This window comes from Electrophorus electricus, chromosome 12, assembly GCF_041902795.1.
Source record: "Electrophorus electricus isolate QZ-2024a chromosome 12, ASM4190279v1, whole genome shotgun sequence".
Classification (NCBI taxonomy): domain Eukaryota; kingdom Metazoa; phylum Chordata; class Actinopteri; order Gymnotiformes; family Gymnotidae; genus Electrophorus; species Electrophorus electricus.
This window is the reverse complement of record NC_137508.1, coordinates 10,800,001-10,818,583: the sequence shown is the minus strand read 5'-3', so window position 1 is coordinate 10,818,583 and position 18,583 is coordinate 10,800,001. Positions and strand designations below refer to the sequence as shown.

The 18,583-nt window shown below is 41.7% G+C and overlaps 1 protein-coding gene and 1 long non-coding RNA gene across 6 annotated transcripts in view; one reads left to right on the top strand and one right to left on the bottom strand.

Annotated features, from left to right (window-relative positions):
• The first annotated feature begins 210 nt into the window (after positions 1 to 210).
• The window catches only part of slc4a11 (solute carrier family 4 member 11), a 42,991-nt gene continuing 24,618 nt past the window's right edge, over positions 211 to 18,583 (top strand). For 2 of the 5 annotated variants that reach the window (XM_081724093.1, XM_035531869.2), the window contains exons 1-2: positions 216 to 384; positions 17,604 to 17,654. In XM_081724093.1, coding sequence (XP_081580219.1) covers positions 324 to 384; positions 17,604 to 17,654 — 112 coding nt within the window. In that variant the 5' untranslated portion in view covers positions 216 to 323. Of the gene's footprint in view, positions 385 to 17,603; positions 17,655 to 18,583 lie in introns of all 5 variants that reach the window. The other 3 variants (XM_081724091.1, XM_081724090.1, XM_035531870.2) reach the window with 3 other exon arrangements.
• Positions 11,616 to 14,759, bottom strand: LOC145660337 (uncharacterized). Its single transcript, XR_014126589.1, has 2 exons — positions 14,670 to 14,759; positions 11,616 to 13,405 (listed from the first exon to the last, which is right to left on the bottom strand). It is a non-coding gene; the product is annotated as an uncharacterized LOC145660337 (long non-coding RNA).

Here is an 18,583-nt window from a genome sequence, read left to right as displayed (position 1 = left end):
CGCTCAGTTTGTCCCGTCACCTTGTCTCCTGTCTTCCTGCGCAGCCGAGTGCGGTGGGCTTGGCGTGAGGAACAAGCCTTTGTTTGCTTGCTCCTCTGAGCGCGTGCTACCATGCACACCTGCGGAACACCCGCGCGCCCCGACAACGCGCTTTCCTGTGTTTCACGCACCGAGAGAAAGTGGATGACTTCACTTGGGAATTTTTATGCGCAGACCAATTGAAAATATTTGTCAGTAAGATGTTTTGAGAAGCGCTTTTATGAAAGTTTCCTTGGATGTAATTAAAAACAAAAGAAAACAAAACTTCCAAATTTTAGGAAAAGATGAAGACTGACAGGGACGGTGGAGACATGAGGGGAGTGACTGTGAACAGCTTTGCAGAAGGTAAGAATATCGTCTCACGACATGAGGTAAATTTACAGAAAATAACTCCGTGTCAGTAACTGTAAACGTAGTTCGCATTCTCGTAATGGGATGAGCGCCACATTGTTATGCTGGTTTAACTTGTGTTCTTGAGATGGATAGCATCACCTTATGCTATAGGCTACGGGTTTAGGTTACCTTCATATAGTGCACCAACAGGCCAGCGCTATAACGAGGCCATAGCCATCCGAAAACACAGTCGTAGAATTTACATGCATTGCTATCTTTTTCTGATCAACTGATCAAAAGCCGCGTATAATTAAATTGTAAAGAAATGCGCTCCACTTTGCAGCAGCGATATGTTTTTCAGTGTCGGGGTTTTTGATTTGCTTGCCTACCGAGTCTGAATAGGAAAAGGGCGAGCATCTTCCTCACCTCACTACACATATGAGATGAGCTCAAGCTGGCTAAGCTCATGTTTTAAGGGAGATGAAAGCGAGACCTGAGGATGAATACCCTATCGTTCGTCTGATCTGTCTCTCCGCTGTCACTGTGCTGAAGCATCTGGAGCCTAATACCTAAGTCTGAGCCAAGTGATCTCACACAGTGATTAAAGTCACACCACATTCCGCTTGCTCATGACCGTTTATAACACCAACAACGACATTTGTGAATATTGGAATGCACCTTCCAAAATCTGAGTTTTTTTTTTTCCTTTTGAGTTTTCTGGGTGCATCCATCGAAATAGAAATGGAAAATTCCCTAAAGATGCACACAGACACAACATGGAAGTGTTTAAATGGAATGTTGCTGCTGGCTGTCACACGCTGTCCTGGCCTTGGAGTTTGGAGGTTTACAGATTTGTTGTGACGTGCAGTATGAGATGAAGAATTTTAGAAGATCTCTGCATGATGTAACGTAATCTATGTACAATGCATGTAATCAGTGGGTTATTCTAATTTGATATTTGACAAGCTGCCCAACCTGCAAATATAGTTCATTGCCATTTACTGTAATTCTCGCATTAGCTTCACTGAATGTCATTGTCACTTAAGATATTTCAAGCTTTCAGTTATTATATAACAAATGCAAATGTTCTCTCTCTCTCTCTCTCTCTCTCTCTCTCTCTCACACACACACACACACACACACACACACACACACACACACATACAGAGAGACAGATACACACATACACACACACACACACACAGACAGACACACAGACACACACACACACACACACACACACATACAGAGAGACAGATACATACATACACACACACACACACACACACACACAGACAGATACACACACACACACATACAGAGAGACAGATACATACATACACACACACACACACACACACACACACACACACAGACAGATACACACACACACACACACACACATACAGAGAGACACATACACACACACACACACACACAGACACATACAGAGAGACAGATACACACACACACACACACACAGACAGATACACACACACACACACACACACACATACAGAGAGACACATACACACATACACACACACACACACACACACACAGACACACACACACACATACAGAGAGACAGATACATACATACACACACACACACACACACACACAGACAGACACACACACACACACACACACACACACACAGACAGATACACACACACACACACACATACAGAGAGACAGGTACACACACACACACACACATACAGAGAGACAGATACACACACACACACACAGACAGACACACACACACACACACACACACACACAGACACACACACACACACACATACACACACACACACACACACACACATACACACACACACACACACACACACACACACACACACAGACAGACACACACACACACACACACACACACAGACAGACACAGACATACACACACACACACACAGACAGATACACACACACACACACACACACATACAGAGAGACAGATACACACACACACACACACACACACACACACACAGACAGACACACACACACAGTCAGAAAGACACGCTGAGGTGGGTGTCAAGGGGAAGGAAGGTCCACCCACTGTTGTTCAGTAATGCTGACTATTCCTGCAGCTGTACTGCAACATTGTGTGTTGGTGTGTCTGTCTGTCTGTCTGCGTCTTGGAGTGTGTGTTTGTCTGTTCATGTGAAAGTGGAAGAGAGTGAAAAAAGAGAGACAAAGTGAATGTTTTATGTGAATGTATGGCTACTGCGTAGGAAAGAGAGCGAGATACAGGGTCATGGTTACTTCTGAGCTCATAGTGCAAAGTGCCACTGTCAGCATCCATTACCCGTAAATCCACTGGGTGAACAGGACAACAAACGTTTCCTTTCTAAGCTTGTGATTGGAATATATCTTTCTAACACAGGCAGAAACTGAGGTCAGAAGACAAAAAGGTCACTCTATAAACTTCTCATTAAAGGACACTGGTGTATGTGTGTGGCACTGTGTTTTTATGCAAGAGGTAATAAACTAATAAATACGTCCATCTAAAACTTGAACAGTTTACCTTTACTGAGCTTATGGGCTTGTAAATTACCCACAAGATCGCTAGGGGGCAGTGTATCATCCCAAGCCTCCCTGATAATAGAGATTTTTTTTGTCAGAGTGCTACTCATCTAGCCCAAACATTTCTCCCTCCCTCTCTCTCTCTCTCTCTCTCTCTCTCTCTCTCTCTCTCTCTCTCTCTCTCTCTGTGTGTGTGTGAAATGTGTTTGACTTTGAAATCTCTGGACAACTGTGCTCAACTCAAGGACAATGGAGAAGTCAGAGGTCAGGGTAAGCCTTCACTCTGTGTGCCCATGGCATCCTGTGCCCTTACCAGGAGTTAACCATTTATGTGCCCTATATATGCATTTTAAAAGCCTACATATTAAGTTCAAATGGATAATGATGCATGTCTCTTATCAAAGGTCCAATAACAATCCTCTTCTCCAGTTTGGTTACTGGGGTGATTTCCAGGCAGAGTTTCCATGCATGACCTTGAATTCAGTAGAGGGACATGAACACATTTTTCTACCACTACGTGTAACTGCTAGAGGAGTTTACGTGTAAGCAGTCCGCTTACAAGTACACTCCTTTACATTCTGGGGAGGCAGTGATGTTTCCTGACATTGTACTTGCAATGAAGTACTAAAATGAAGGTTAGGTGGAGAGATATGTAATATTACATGTTTGCTGGTGCAGAATTGAGTGGGTGAAGCAGTGAATAGTAAATATGTTGCTGAACTGAAAATTCTTTTATTGTCTGACTATGGGAGTTAATGTTTCATGACAAGAAGCACAGCATGTGCAGTATTGTTAATACAGAATTAAGGTCCAGCCATGCTGCACTTTGTTAAACGCAACATATAGCTGACAGAAACCACCTTTCCATAAGGAAATACTCTTCCAAAACTGCTTTTTACTTATAAATACTCTGCCACTGGTAAAACAATCAACTCTCAGTGACACATAATGAACACACTCCTCATGTTTACTCATATCCATGTGTATGCTTCCAAAATGTTCGTTTACATGCGGTCAACAGGTGCATGCTATGGAAAGATCTTTTGTTCCCAACTAAATAGAGCAAGAAAAAGCAGAGAAAGTTTCTACTCTTTTAATAATGGTTATATTTTAGAAATGTGGGCAAACCCCCCCCCCCCCCCCAAAAAAAAAACAACAACAGACCCTCCATATCCACACAGACTCTCCATATCCTGCTATCAATGAAAAATAAAACACAAACAAACTTGAAATTATTCATTATTCTGCCTTTGAAGAAACTGTAGAAGCACCGATGTTAGCCAAGATACTAATTGAGCGTCCAGTTAATAACCCAGTGTCCACTGATCCATTTGATATACAGGATGAAAATTCTATCCTTTACTACCCATCTAACCATCAAGGTGAATGACTAATGACTGAACTGCATTATTAGAAAAATCTACAGCTCAATAGTATCCAGTAACAATTCAGGTGAAAATCCCATCTTGTGTCTGGCCTGATGCCATGTGAGTAATGTGATATAAATCTAATATGCAAATAACTTTTCAGTATAGAACCAGGAAATATTTTCTCAAAAGCCAGACAGATATGAATCTGTAACTTAATATAAATGATGTTTTGTTTTTATACTGATTTTTTTTAAACAATAAATCACATTGCATTCCTACCGAGTAAAAGACCTACCTAAGCCTACCTCAACCACAACACACTGACATACGTAATGTGACTGTTATCAAAGCAAGTATGGCTCAGACAGCACATGCCATGCTAGCTGTGTCCTGTCGCGCACACACACACAGACACTGACGTTCAGTATTGTTCGTGCAGCTAGTTAAGACTTATGACTGCAGGCAATGACAATCAGAGGGACAGGCTTTAGGACCCAGAGTAACAGCTCTGAGGAGGCAGAGCAAGACTGACTCACTGAATGTGTCTGTGAGGGAGCGAGAGAGAGGAAGAGAGAGAGAGAGAGGTAGAAGGGAAGAAGGGAGGAGAGAGAGGAGGAGAGCAGAGCAGAGGTGATCTTGCCCCTATTAGTCTGTGGACTACAGGAAAATGATGGGTTGAGAAGGGAGTCATGGAACCAAACAAAGTTCTTCATTTTGTGCCATCCGGTAAGGACCCCTCACACACTATCTCTCTCTCTCTCTCTCTCTCTCTCTCTCTCTCTCTCTCTCTCTCTCTCTCACACACACCCACACACACACACACACACCCACACACATACACACGCATGCTCCTGCACTGTCACGACAGTGCATCCAAGGGGGGGGTCCCTGACACCTGAGATTGCATGTGTCAAATGTGTGCTGCTGCTGAGACGCGTGTCAGCGCGTGCGTCGGTGAGCGCGAGCGTGCGTTGCTTTAAGTTTTCTCCTGGCTGAATCCTGCAGGTCTGCGGAGTGTTTTTCTCTGGAGCTGGTGCTGGGTTTTTTTTTTTGTGTTGGGGTGCGTTACGCTGGAATGCAGTGGGGCTTTTGGGGCTGGTCTTCTGGAATGTGTCGTAAACCCTTCTTACATCGCTCATCTTTGTCGAGTAAACAGAAGAAAAATGAAAAAGAATATCATACTCTTTCATGTAAAAGCACATGCACACACACAAACGGGCAGGCACACAAACACACACACACACACACACACACACACACACACACACACACACACACACACGAACACGCAGGAACACAAACAGTGGAGCAAAGGGTAGAAAGAGTGAGCAGAGAGATGCACTCAGTATATACCTGTAGAGGAGGGGGGGTTGTTCTGGGACACTACAGCTTATTTGGAGGTGTGATGCTACTGTTCACTTTCATTTTATTTTGATGACTTCCTCTTATGCAGTAGGCAATACATGTCCAGACACACACGCACGCGTGCACACACACACACGCGTAGTCATTTTTGAAGCACGTATACAGTATAAACACTCATGCTGTCTTTCTTTTTCTCTCTCACATTGGCACATGCACGCAGACTGCAGGTTGGCCTGTGAAGACTTTGCATTTGTTTTCCCTCAGGTTAAGCAGCAAGAACATTTGATCTCTCTCTTGCCTTTTTTTTTTCTCTTTTTTTGCGCGCTTATGATCAAAAGAGCAAGTTGTGTGAGAGACGCCGCATTTCAGCAGTGTGTTATATTGCCAAAATGAGATACATTTCTGTATATTTTCCGCGACGGCTCCACAATAGGTTTGATGGTGTGTCAGTGGACTAATTGTATCTCTGTATCTACTCTCTAAAACACAGTGCACACATGTTGCATGTTGTGCGCACGTACTGTAGGTTTGCATGCGCAGCTATAGGAAATCAAATTTCCTTTTGTCCTTGGCTTCCTGGAGATGAATGGATGGGGGAGGCGAGGCATGATGGAAGTGAGTTTAAGAGGAGGACACAGGCTTAGGAGCATGGCAGTAATGCCATGGATGCTTCAGTGTGTATGGAGGCTCTTTTATTGAGGAATGTGCTCTGTCTATATGACTGCCTTTCCCTAATGAGTGATGTCTGTCTCTCATTATGCACATATAACACATCATTCTTTTGATTCCTATATTTACTATATTTAATGTATGTATATATATATATATATATATATATATATATATATATATATATATATATATATATTACATTTATAACCACAGTTGATACTCAATAGCTTATCTTTCTGGCAGGCCTAATCACTTTGTGTGCATGATTAAATATATTGGGAATTGAGTAGTTAGCTGAATTACAGAAACCTGTGACCATGTGGTTGTGACTTTAGAGCTAAACTCACAGTGTCCAAAAGTGAAGATAACACACCGAGTGAGAAAATAGAATCATACATTCCTCTGTGTGTCCGCTTTGTTTTTTGCGGTACGCTACAAATCATCGGATAGAGATCCATTCATACAGAGATGAGTGCCTGTGAGCCATGGAGCAGGCTGGGACAACGTTTGGATCGTGCAAAGCATCTTTGTCTTGGGAATTACGGAAATCCTCCGGAGGCCGTGAGGGAGCGATGGAGTTTCTCTGATGTGTTAGATAGAGTGTTTGTGTGTTCTAATGAGAAGGAGAGTGTGTAATGTGTGGTGAGGAAGGGCTGTGTTTATGCTGGAGAACCACACAATGGAACATACCAGCATCGAACTCGTCATAGTAGATAAAACAGATAAACATGCCACTGCCTCCTTGTAATGGAACAAATATAGCATGAGGAAATCATACCAAATGGACTGTCTCTCAGAGCTATGAGCATGCTAAATCTCTAATACGATTTGTCAGGACACCCCTTCGTACATGCACACACAAACATACATGCAAACATGCACACTCAGGCAAACAACCACCCCCCAGCAAAGCTGAGATTGGTTCAAGATGTCGGAGGATGCAAGTGTTGTTGAATTCCGACCTTCACTTGCGAGACTGCCCGTGTGCCTGAGGAGAAACCTCACACTGGGTGCACACACACACACACACACACACACCCTTCTTGCACAATTACATACAAGCACATGCATACATGAAAGTGCACCAATGTAATCAAACATACATGTTCAGCTGTGCTTGACAAGTTCTCTAATGTGACGGTTCCCTACCCTGGTGTATTGTGCACTGCATGTGCACGTTTGTGTCATGGACGGTGTTTATGCGCAGACCAGAATTACATGTGTCACTCTCCCTGTTTCACTTCCTCTCTCTTCATCTTGCGTGCTCTCTGCTTCTCCCTCTGTCTCACCTCCTCTCTGGGCTCCTCTTGACTTCCTCTCTCTTCATCTTGCGTGCTCTCTGCTTCTCCCTCTGTCTCACCTCCTCTCTGGGCTCCTCTTGACTTCCTCTCTCTTCATCTTGCGTGCTCTCTGCTTCTCCCTCTGTCTCACCTCCTCTCTGGGCTCCTCTTGACTTCCTCTCTCTTCATCTTGCTTGCTCTCTGCTTCTCCCTCTGTCTCACCTCCTCTCTGGGCTCCTCTTGACTTCCTCTCTCTTCATCTTGCTTGCTCTCTGCTTCTCACTCTGTCTCACCTCCTCTCTGGGCTCCTCTTGACTTCCTCTCTCTTCATCTTGCTTGCTCTCTGCTTCTCCCTCTGTCTCACCTCCTCTCTGGGCTCCTCTTGACTTCCTCTCTCTTCATCTTGCGTGCTCTCTGCTTCTCCCTCTGTCTCACCTCCTCTCTGGGCTCCTCTTGACTTCCTCTCTCTTCATCTTGCGTGCTCTCTGCTTCTCCCTCTGTCTCACCTCCTCTCTGGGCTCCTCTTGACTTCCTCTCTCTTCATCTTGCGTGCTCTCTGCTTCTCCCTCTGTCTCACCTCCTCTCTGGGCTCCTCTTGACTTCCTCTCGGTCTCTCATGGCAGTAAAGGGAATGGTGGCCTGGCTTTAATAGAGGAAGACAGGAATGTGCAAGCAATCAGCAGGAATCCCCCAGCAGAGAGCTCACGAAACCAGAGCAGCCACGACGAGCCCGGAGTGAGAGAGAGGGAGAAGACGAGAGCGAGGGATTGAAAGATTAAAAGACGGAGTGTGAGAGGGAAATAAAATCTGTATTCCCTTGACATGCAGGACAGCGGTGTCCACACAGGCACGCGGATACTCTCAGCGCTCTCGTGGGTTTTCTGGTGTTATTTGATTAAAGACGGCTGTCATGTCGATACACGTCAGGACTGCAGTGAGTGGACGGGAGTCCTCTGACACCCTGACACACTCTCTCTCTCTCTCTTTCTCCATCTCACTTTGTCTCCCGCTGTCTCTCTCTCTCTCTCTCTCTCTCTCTCTCTCTTCTTTTTCCCTCACACTGTGGTTATGCTTGAAAGGACATTGTTCAGCAGAAGAAGGATAAATACATTCTTCCCTTTACTAAGGGGATGAGTTGTCAAGCGCAATTATCAGATTGTATTTTCGCTGCGGCTTTTCATGCCACTGCGCCTTTTCTAATGAGCTTTTCACACTTTCAGAGAGACAGACGGCAAAAAAGGGGGCTATAGATGGGGAGTGACGGCAGGCACACGTATGTCTGTAGAGGCTCAGGTATGTGTGGATCACACGTATGTCTGTAGAGGCTCAGGTATGTGTGGATCACACGTATGTCTGTAGAGGCTCAGGTATGTGTGGATCACACGTATGTCTGTAGAGGCTCAGGTATGTGTGGATCACATGTATGTCTGTAGAGGCTCAGGTATGTGTGGATCACACGTATGTGTGTAGACGCTCAGGTATGTGTGGATCACACATATGTCTGTAGAGGCTCAGGTATGTGTGGATCACACGTATGTGTGTAGACGCTCAGGTATGTGTGGATCACACGTATGTCTGTGTAGACGCTCAGGTATGTGGATTACATGTATGTCTGTAGAAGCTCAGGTATGTGTTGATCACACGTATGTCTGTGTAGACGCTCAGGTATGTGTGGATCACACGTATGTCTGTGTAGACGCTCAGGTATGTGTGGATCACACGTATGTCTGTGTAGACGCTCAGGTATGTGGATTACATGTATGTCTGTAGAAGCTCAGGTATGTGTTGATCACACGTATGTCTGTGTAGTGTCAGCGAGAGGCTCAGGTATGCGTCGATCACGCTCAAGGTCGTCCAGTCGGACCGAGAGAGAGCACAACGGAAGAGTGTGAGCTGACAGAAGCAACTGAGCGACCAGAACAATTTCACAATTTGCATAAAACCAGTGGTGTCAATTGCTCTTTTTTTTTTTTTTTTTGCAAAATCATATTATACTTTATTATTAGGTCTAGACCTAATAATTGGAATCCACATATAATTAGAGTCTTTTCATGAGGACAAAGCTGCTTTACCATCCTATGGCCGGATGGCTGGACACTTCTCCTCTGCGCAGTACAGCGAGAAATAGAGCCTGTTTTGAATTCAGCCCAGTGATTGTAGAAGTAGACTATGGAAACCACATTTGCAGCCTTTCGAGCGAGCCACTGCAGGCAGAAACTGTCCACGAGCAACGAGGACAGTGCTTCCTCTCCATGCAGCTAGAGTGTGACTGCAAGATTTTTACTTGTGTGATGGGCCTTGATTACTTGAGTCGCATGCATGTGAATACTTTTTGCTATGCATGCTGTGTATGTGTATTGTCTTTCATGTTTGTTTTTATGTATGGTGTTGTGAAAGTGTATCGTGTTTTCATTCATTGGATCTGTTTGATATGCTGCATGTTAAGCACTATATAACATTTACATATGTTTCATTTCTGTGCATTACTGCAATGCAGAGATGGCTATTTGTCTGATTTGATTTAAATTACTTGCAAATTGGCACTGTGCTGTTCACGTTTGACGTGAAGAGATGATGGACTACAGGGGCCAACCATCTATAGACCATCTAAGACCTAATGTAACATACTCTCTATTCCTCATCAAAGCTTCCACTTTATTCCCATAACAACCTGATCTCTGCATATGTGTGTAAGTGTGTCATTACTGGTCATCAGAAGGAATTCCCTCTCTCTTAAAGCATTCACAGACTCCAGGAGAATGAGTGCCAAAAAATCTCCAGGCAGATTTAGTCAACAAAACCCCTCTCTCTCTCTCTCTCTCTCTCTCTCTCTCTCTCTCTCTCTCTCTCTCTCTCTCTCTCTCTTTCTTTCTCTCACTCAATCTCTCTCGGCTGTAAGTGACATTAGAACGCAGTAGGGAGCACCTTTCATCTGTCTCTTTCTTGCTTGCTGTGCTGTTGCGCAGTACTGGTGAGCTTGTGTTTGTGTGTGTGTGTGTGTGTGTGTGTGTGTGTTTGTGTGTTTGTGTGTTTGTGTTTGTGTGTGTGTGTGTCCGCACTAAAAACGATATGCATAGGCCGTTAGACAAGAACTGAAACATCACGCCCACAATCATAGGAGCTGAGGCATTTCCACTGCAAGGCTTTTGCAAGTAGGACCAGACCGCCAGCTATGAACAGTTATAACAGAACACTTACAGCAGCACTGTTGCCTTGCACAGAGCAAAGCAGCACCTCTCAGTCATCACATCCATATGCTTTACTGTCCATATGGACTGGACTTGTGACATCACAGCTATAAACAGCTTATATAAAAGGTATTTCTAATCAAAGCCACGCACATGCTTGGTGCATGCACTTTTACTACCCAACACCATATGTAGAACATTGCTTCTAGTGAACAATGTTCATTTGTCAGAGAGGGGATTAATCTTTTTTGTTTAGAGAGAGCTTAATGTCTTATGGCTATATAAAACAGCTCCACCATTTTGATTTGTTTTAGGTTGTTATGCAATCTGCTTAAGTTTGACAACTTCCAAGTCATTTCTATAGAGAAGTTAAGCCAAGAACATAGTGAGCTGTGCTTCATTGCCTAAAGCCTGTGGCCTCCAGGACCACAACTCTGAGTCTTCCTAGCAGAAACCTACCTGGTTTACTCACAAAGGATCTGATATTTATTTTCACTCATTTTGCAGATGCTCATAATCAGAATGACTAACCAAAAACCTTAAATCATTTTAAATCAGTGAAAGCCCAAGTGGTTAAGAGCAGGATGTAGATGGGGGCAGTTTGGGTTTGTGACTGGCAAGATTTTGGCCCTTCTGAACATGGCAAAAGTCTGGAGTAGTGCTAAACCATGGTTTGCAGCAGGCTAAGTTCAACGGGCACAAGAGTTTTGTTTTTTCTAACCTTGCTGTGAACCCTGCTGGGACCAGTGCAGTGATATCAGTAAGGAGGTCCCATGAGAGAACTTTAGAGAAGGTAAGAAGCAGAGTAGAGCAGCAACTTCTGGGTGGAATCATTCATTTGCAGTATTTGGGGCCTTTACCAATGAACATTGGCTTAAAATAAAGGAAACATTTTAGGCTGCATTTTAAATAGTGCAATAAATATCTACAGAGCACATTCTTCAAGGAAATGCTATCATTTACTCTTTCCACTTAGGATTTTGTCACATCATTATCTGAAGTCACACCAAGCATACTGGAATAATAAACACAAAAATAGTAGCTGTAGTTAAAAAGAGAAGTATTATACTATAATACTTATATAATATTATAATATTATGTTGTGATTATTTTGCCTTGTCCTGCATATTGCAACATATTGCTACCCTCTGCAACATCAGTATTACACAGGACAATGTTGCGATAACGATTAATAAGCCGTATATACAATTCAGCCTTAGTCAGTATTTGACAAAAGATTATCATAGAATAAGTAACAGTTACAATGTTTCAGTATCATAAAGGATTTCCCATTCTTCAGAATGATCAAATATAGTTAAGCTCCATGGTAAAGCTGCGAAATAAAAAAGCAACAGATAGTGGTTTTAGTCTCAGTTTAACATTCATTTCTTAATTAGTTTTGCTTCAAGTAACTGTAGCATGCAAACCATTACATTGTCACAATAACACTTGATTGGTCATAGTAAGATTTTATCCACTGGCCATCAAGTTTATTAGAATTTCCTACCTTGCGTCCATACTCAGTGAGCACTTTATTAAGTGCACATCTCTTATATGTGCATGTTTAAGTGTGCAGTTACAAAATGTAGTCCACCTGTTGCCATGCTTAATTCCTCTGCCTTGTTCATCAGTGGTCAGGTTCTGACCACAAGACAGCACTGAGCAGAAGGTTTTTACATGACACACTCTTCTTACCACAGCAGCGACATTAACATGGTAAAGGGTGACATGAGTGTGTCAGGCAGTGCAGGAGATGCTCAGGTTTTCATGTGTCTTTGTTACTGCTGCGTTAATGGAGGTTTGCCACCCAAAAATATCTTTGATCAGAAATTGTCCAGTGATGAGGAGTGAAAGTTTAGCAAACACAAGGTTTACATGGCAACATAATGTACAATCAAGAAATATTTCTAATAAACTGGATGCTGTGTGTATATGTAGTCCCTTTGCAGCATATGTTTTATTACTCTGCACTTTGCAGTGGTATTTTCTGTTGTATCGTTGCAGCCTAGTATGTAATACAATTTTATTTCTGTTGCTAACTAGTACAGTAATGGTGTAGCAAGAGATAGGAGGGTGTGCGAACTGAGTGGTCGAGTGCATGTTTATTCCCTGAGCAGCACAGTTTAGCTGCATAAAACCTATGCAGTAGCTCTAATGAGAGACGCTAACTGTACGCTGATAACTGTTAAGTGCTTTTCTGTAACTCCAGCTGTGTCCTGACTTTATCCCATTCTGTCATTTTGTGTTTTTTTGTTTTTTTTTTTCATTCGTGGATGTTAATCCTAAAGCTGTAAATTTGCATTATTGTCCCACGTGTACATAAATTTTTGTCCATTCCTGCTGTGTTCTTCTAGCATATTTGGTCCTTTCAATGTCACACAGAGAGGGCATTTGGTGCTTCTCATTTCAGCTTAGCACACAGAAGGAAACGGGGGCTATGCAAAGGAGTTTGTGGTTGGGTAGCATGCTAACCACATAAATGACAACTTCTCAACGGCAGAACCTCTGGATCTCACTTGATCTCTGTCTTTCCCTTTTAAGTTTCCAAACTGTTCTGTGTGTCATAAGACTGGACCTTTTGCTCTGATAAGCGTTCATTCATCTGTGTCTGAAAAGCAAGGAGTGTAAACAACAGTAAACAACAGTGCATGCCCACAAAAGAAATTGCACTTCAAGTTTTCACTTCCTGTTTTTGTAAACAGCTAACGTCTTGTTCTCTTACTATCACGATTAAAATGAGTACAAAAAGTGAGACCAACATCCCTGCCTATAGTTGGTACTCAAAAGTAAGCGCTTTGCTTTAGAAAGGCTATAGCCAGGGAGGAAATGCAAGTAAAGGCGGTATTAAACTAAATATGAATATAGTCTACTATACTTTTTGAAAAGGGATTATTCTGAATAAAATTTATTTTAGGAGAATCTTTTAGAATACTTCATCACTCATTAAAAATCCATACAATTTTTAAAAAAGAAATAAAGCACAATCTAAAGTAAAAAAACACCATTGTTACCTGAGGTCAGTGCTGAGTTGCAGGCTGCACACTTAGCTGCCTGGCTAACAAATGTCTTATGGTAAGTGAGTACAAAACTAGCCATCTACCTTAAGAAACAAATTCAGCATCTATTTGACATCTATTTTAATTAGCTAGCTAAGACAGGCAGAAACAAGCTAATTAGGGTATAGTCATTGAGAAATAAGGATGAAAAATAGTTGCAGAAAGCTTGCAATGAGAAATTATTGGCTAATTGATTACCTGGTCAGCTTGAATACCTAATATTTTTAATAGTTATATAGCTAGCTAATAATCATTTTATGTATTAGGGTCCCTTGCACTTTATTAATGGATAGTTAGCTAGCTATCTAGCTAGTTACCTACTCAAGCTAATAAGACAATTATTAGCCAGACAAGACGAGACTACAAAACATTTGAGATTATATTTACACCGCTGTGGCAGAAACTACATATTTAAAATCTAAACAAAAAATGTTACTTAAATTCAAGTTTACTTTAATGAATATGCAAAGAGATAATGCAATAAAGAAAAAAAATACCAATGAATAATGTGACTTTCCTAATACTGACAAATAACGATACAGCATAATTGAGTAACATAACCTATGGCTTTTCAAAATTTATTTTTAATGTAGTCCCATTGTAAATATATTCAGAGGTTACTCATTTTATTTATTGAAGGGAATACATTATTGAATACATTTAGGAGAGTATATCTATTTTTCAGCAACCAATACTTTTACCAAACTATTCTGCCCAAACCTGAGTATGGCATTATGGATTCCACTGCTGTTAAGCATCAATACTGATATCCATAAAAAATATAAATATTCATCTCAAGTAGAATTCCCAACTTACAATGCCGTTATGGAGAGGGAAGTCCCACTCTCTCTTTTCTGATCCAGCTTTGATCGCAGTGTGTATGCTGGAGGAAGAGTGCAGTTTCCTGATTTTGCAACAGAAGAAATAAAAGAAAATGGGAACTAGAGGAAGGGAAGGTTTCTCAGTCTCTGATTGTGCTGTGACTATCCTTGCCCTAAAATAAAGAAGGAATGAAGGTGAATTAATTATGGGATCTCTATCCTTAATTGTTCTTCACACATACCAAATTCTGGTTAACAAGCACCAAATACCCACTATATTTGTTTGTACGTGCACACATATGTATGTGTGCGTGTGTGTATCTTTGTGTGTGTTTGTATGTGTGTATGAGTACGTGTAGCTGTTTTTGTATCTTTGTGTGTGTATTTGAACATGACAGTGACCACAATAATGCTAAACATGCTCTGTTGCCTGTGTGCTTTTTGAGGTGTGCTCTGCAGCAGTCCCAGAGCAGCATGGTGTTGCAGCCATGCTAGACTCTGTCAGGTGATTTAATGCTGGAAGAGCAGCTCCTCCACTTCCTCCATCGGTTATTAGTGTTATCCATTTCCTGCCATAGAGCAACTGTGCAAGGCACCCTCATTATCTCTGACTGCAGGTAATGACAGTAGATTATCACATTATAAGTGTATAGAGCACTGGAAAACTATTGCGTTGGAACAATACTCACTGGATAAAGCCTTTGGATTGGCAGTGTCTGAGAGATCATTGCAGGATACGTGTGGCCTCGGGCTACAGCACAGTTCTCACTGAAAGGTCATGGTAGGGGTAGAGAGCAGAGCAGAGGCACAGGCCTGAAGAATGGCCCCAAGGCACTGCTGGGGAGCCAGAGAAGCTGGAGAAGCCCCACAGAAGATTTTTAATCTGGTCTGAGGGAGACAGCAGTTCTACTTCCATGGAAAGGGAGGCCAGAATATGCAGTCTTCAGTAAAGTTCAGTAAAGTGAGGGTAGACTTCCCTTTGCTGTGGAAAGGTGGCTATTCTCATTGATTAAACACCAATCTTGTGTGAAGAAGATGTTAATTCGTGTTTGGCTAAGTGTGTGTGTATGTGTCTGAGTGTGCGTCTGTGCAGGCATGTGTGTTGTGCACTTTTAACACAGCATCCTATTTCTAAGTCAACAACAGGCTACACATGATCTCTCATTTGACTGTATGCAATTGTTAGGTGATGTTCGTTACTGTTAGGTGATGCTCACCTTGTAAGAAAATTATATTCTGTTAGACATAGCAAAGTTACATGAGGAGTCCGTTAACATTCATTCTGAACTACAAAATGTTCTATCAACTATTTACCATATATCAACTGCTAGCCTGTATGCCTTATCCTTGGGGGGGGGGGTTTTGGTTTCATGTTTGTTTGTATTTTATTTGTCATGCCTCATATTTGATGCTCAGTGAATTGACCTTTCATTTGAGAAAGGTGCTATACAAATGAAAGCTATTATTATCGATGCAGTCAGCAGCTGAGCAAACCTGTAGGCATTTTCAGCCAGGTGGACCAACCAGTTTCTCTGCTGGCACAACCTGCCAGTCATAAATCATAAGAGGTTACAGCAGGGTGTGATATCAGTTAGGGAGATATTTACTCTATTGTCATTATATTTTAAGCAAATTACTATTTGTTTTTCAAAATGCCGTTTTAGTTTGAAAAAAAAACAAAAACCCAATCCTTGTGTGCTTCTGGCAGTTTGTATTTTAGAGATGTGTGTGTGTGTGTGTGCGTGTGTGTGTGTGTGTGTGTGTATTGTATACATGTGTTTTTGAGGTGATATTTTAATGACATGAAACAGGCAAGGCTTTATGCAACATCAATATATATTGTGTGAATGTGTTTTTGTGAGTGTATTAATGAGCATAATCTGTGACAGGGGATGTCATTTTGAACAGATTAATTTTTAAAATAACCTGATTTGTGATTATATTTTCTATAGCAGAGAGTTTTTACAGACAGTTGCCCAGTCAGAATGGAACCACTGTAGCGCTGAGTGCAGATTTACAGACAGACAGCATAACAGAGGTTTCCAATCATATGTCTCTGCTTTATTGGCTGGGGCCTTGTAGAGTTATTGATCAAAAAGTGGCTCACCAGCAGTGGCCCTCAAACTTGACTGAGGCTTTAAAGTCTGAATGTTGCTAATGTGAGCCGTGTGGGTTACCTAGAGACTTGGAGCCCTCCTTGCTCTTCCATTTGACACCACCAACGTACCCTTGACAGAAGCACTTAACCCCAAAAGGTGAAGTAGCAGAACAGCTACTGTAGGGAGGGTGAGCGCTTGTAACAGGGTGTAGAAAGGCATCCGAAAAATTTCCAAGTAATTCGTGTTTGCACGTAAGTGTTTCGTAGCTTTATAGGAGGGTGTGTGTCGAGGCTCGGTGAGCATGTTTTATCGAGTGTGTTTCTCTTTAGCGGCAGAAAGGCTAAAGGAGCTGGAAAAAGACATGCCTGACAATTAGGGAGTCAAAAACTGGAGGGAGAGAAGCCTCAGTCACGGGTGACTTCACCTCATAAATATCCCTCTAAACAGCACCAAATGAATGTGGGACACAGGTGTGGAAGTAAACATAGTGGTTATTCTTGTGCATGTCTCTGTGTGTTGCTTTGTGTGTGCGTGCGTGTGTGTGTGTGTGTGTGCGTGTGTGCGCTTTGGCACTGTCAATTTATGTGTGCTTTTGCTAAGTGAATAAAAGTGTGTGTGTGTTCATACAGTGGAGTAGACAAATAATTTGCCATTCAGCATTTACCTGAAGGCCACACGTTTGTACTTCTGTAAATATATAAATACCCATCTATACACTTAATAAAAAACAAGCAAATATCTAACTAAGGCTGATTAAGTCTCACACAACTCATATACTTTACATTTGAGTCTTGTCTGTGAACATATTTTTGTTCTATTTTGAATTACAGAGGCTCCTTCCTCGGGCATGGCCAAGAATGGATACTTCTATCAGGAGATGGGTGAGTGTGTATTTATGGTTGTTTGTGTGTGTAGGTGGGGGGGGAGTGAACAAAGTGGGTGCGTGTCAGAGACACAAACTTTGGTTTTTAATTTTCTTTCATTTATGTAATGGAATCCTCTATTGTTTTTAAGAAACACAGGCTTTTTATGTGTAGCATCATGCTGTTTATATAGCCTGTGCAGTTTGGGAATGTCGAAATAGAGGCACAAACTATAGGGAGATTATGTTGTTTGAACTTTCCACAATCTGTAATTACTCAATCAAAACATATGCTTTCCCACCTTTGAGAAGCAGGTGTGTACATCAGGTGTGGCAGCACTTGTGATATGCTTCTAATTAGTCTAGTCTTCTTAGTCACATTCACTGCCCTCTGGCCCTCACTCTACAATGAATAAATAAATAAGAACAACGCTGAATCTTTGTGCCATGTTAACTGATAGACTTTGTTTCTTAATGTGACCTTGGTTAGAAATGAATATTAGTACTTTATACATCAGGTTTTTTCTTTATGCAAAAGGGCTTTTTCTATTACAGGAATTACAAACACTCATATCTGGATTGAGCAAACATAGTTTGTGGCAAGTTTTGTGACCTCAGTATTAAAGGTTCTGTTTGAAAAACTTAAAAATAAGTTTAGCATTAGTTTAGCTCATTTTTCTGTTTCACTCTGGAGTGTTTCTGCATTATGTTGTACTACCAGCCTCTAATTACTGTTCTTTTTTCCTCTAATTCTTAAAAAAAATCTTTAGTTGACTATAATGGAGTAGACGAGTTGCTAGAAAATTCCTTCAGTTTAGATTTTTTTTGTTTTTATTTGTTTTCTCTGGCATTTAAGTGCCATTATAATAACCTTACTTTCAACCATATGTTTATTGTCAAGTTTATTGCCATTTTTCTGGAATGAATGGATGGCAATTATGTATTCCC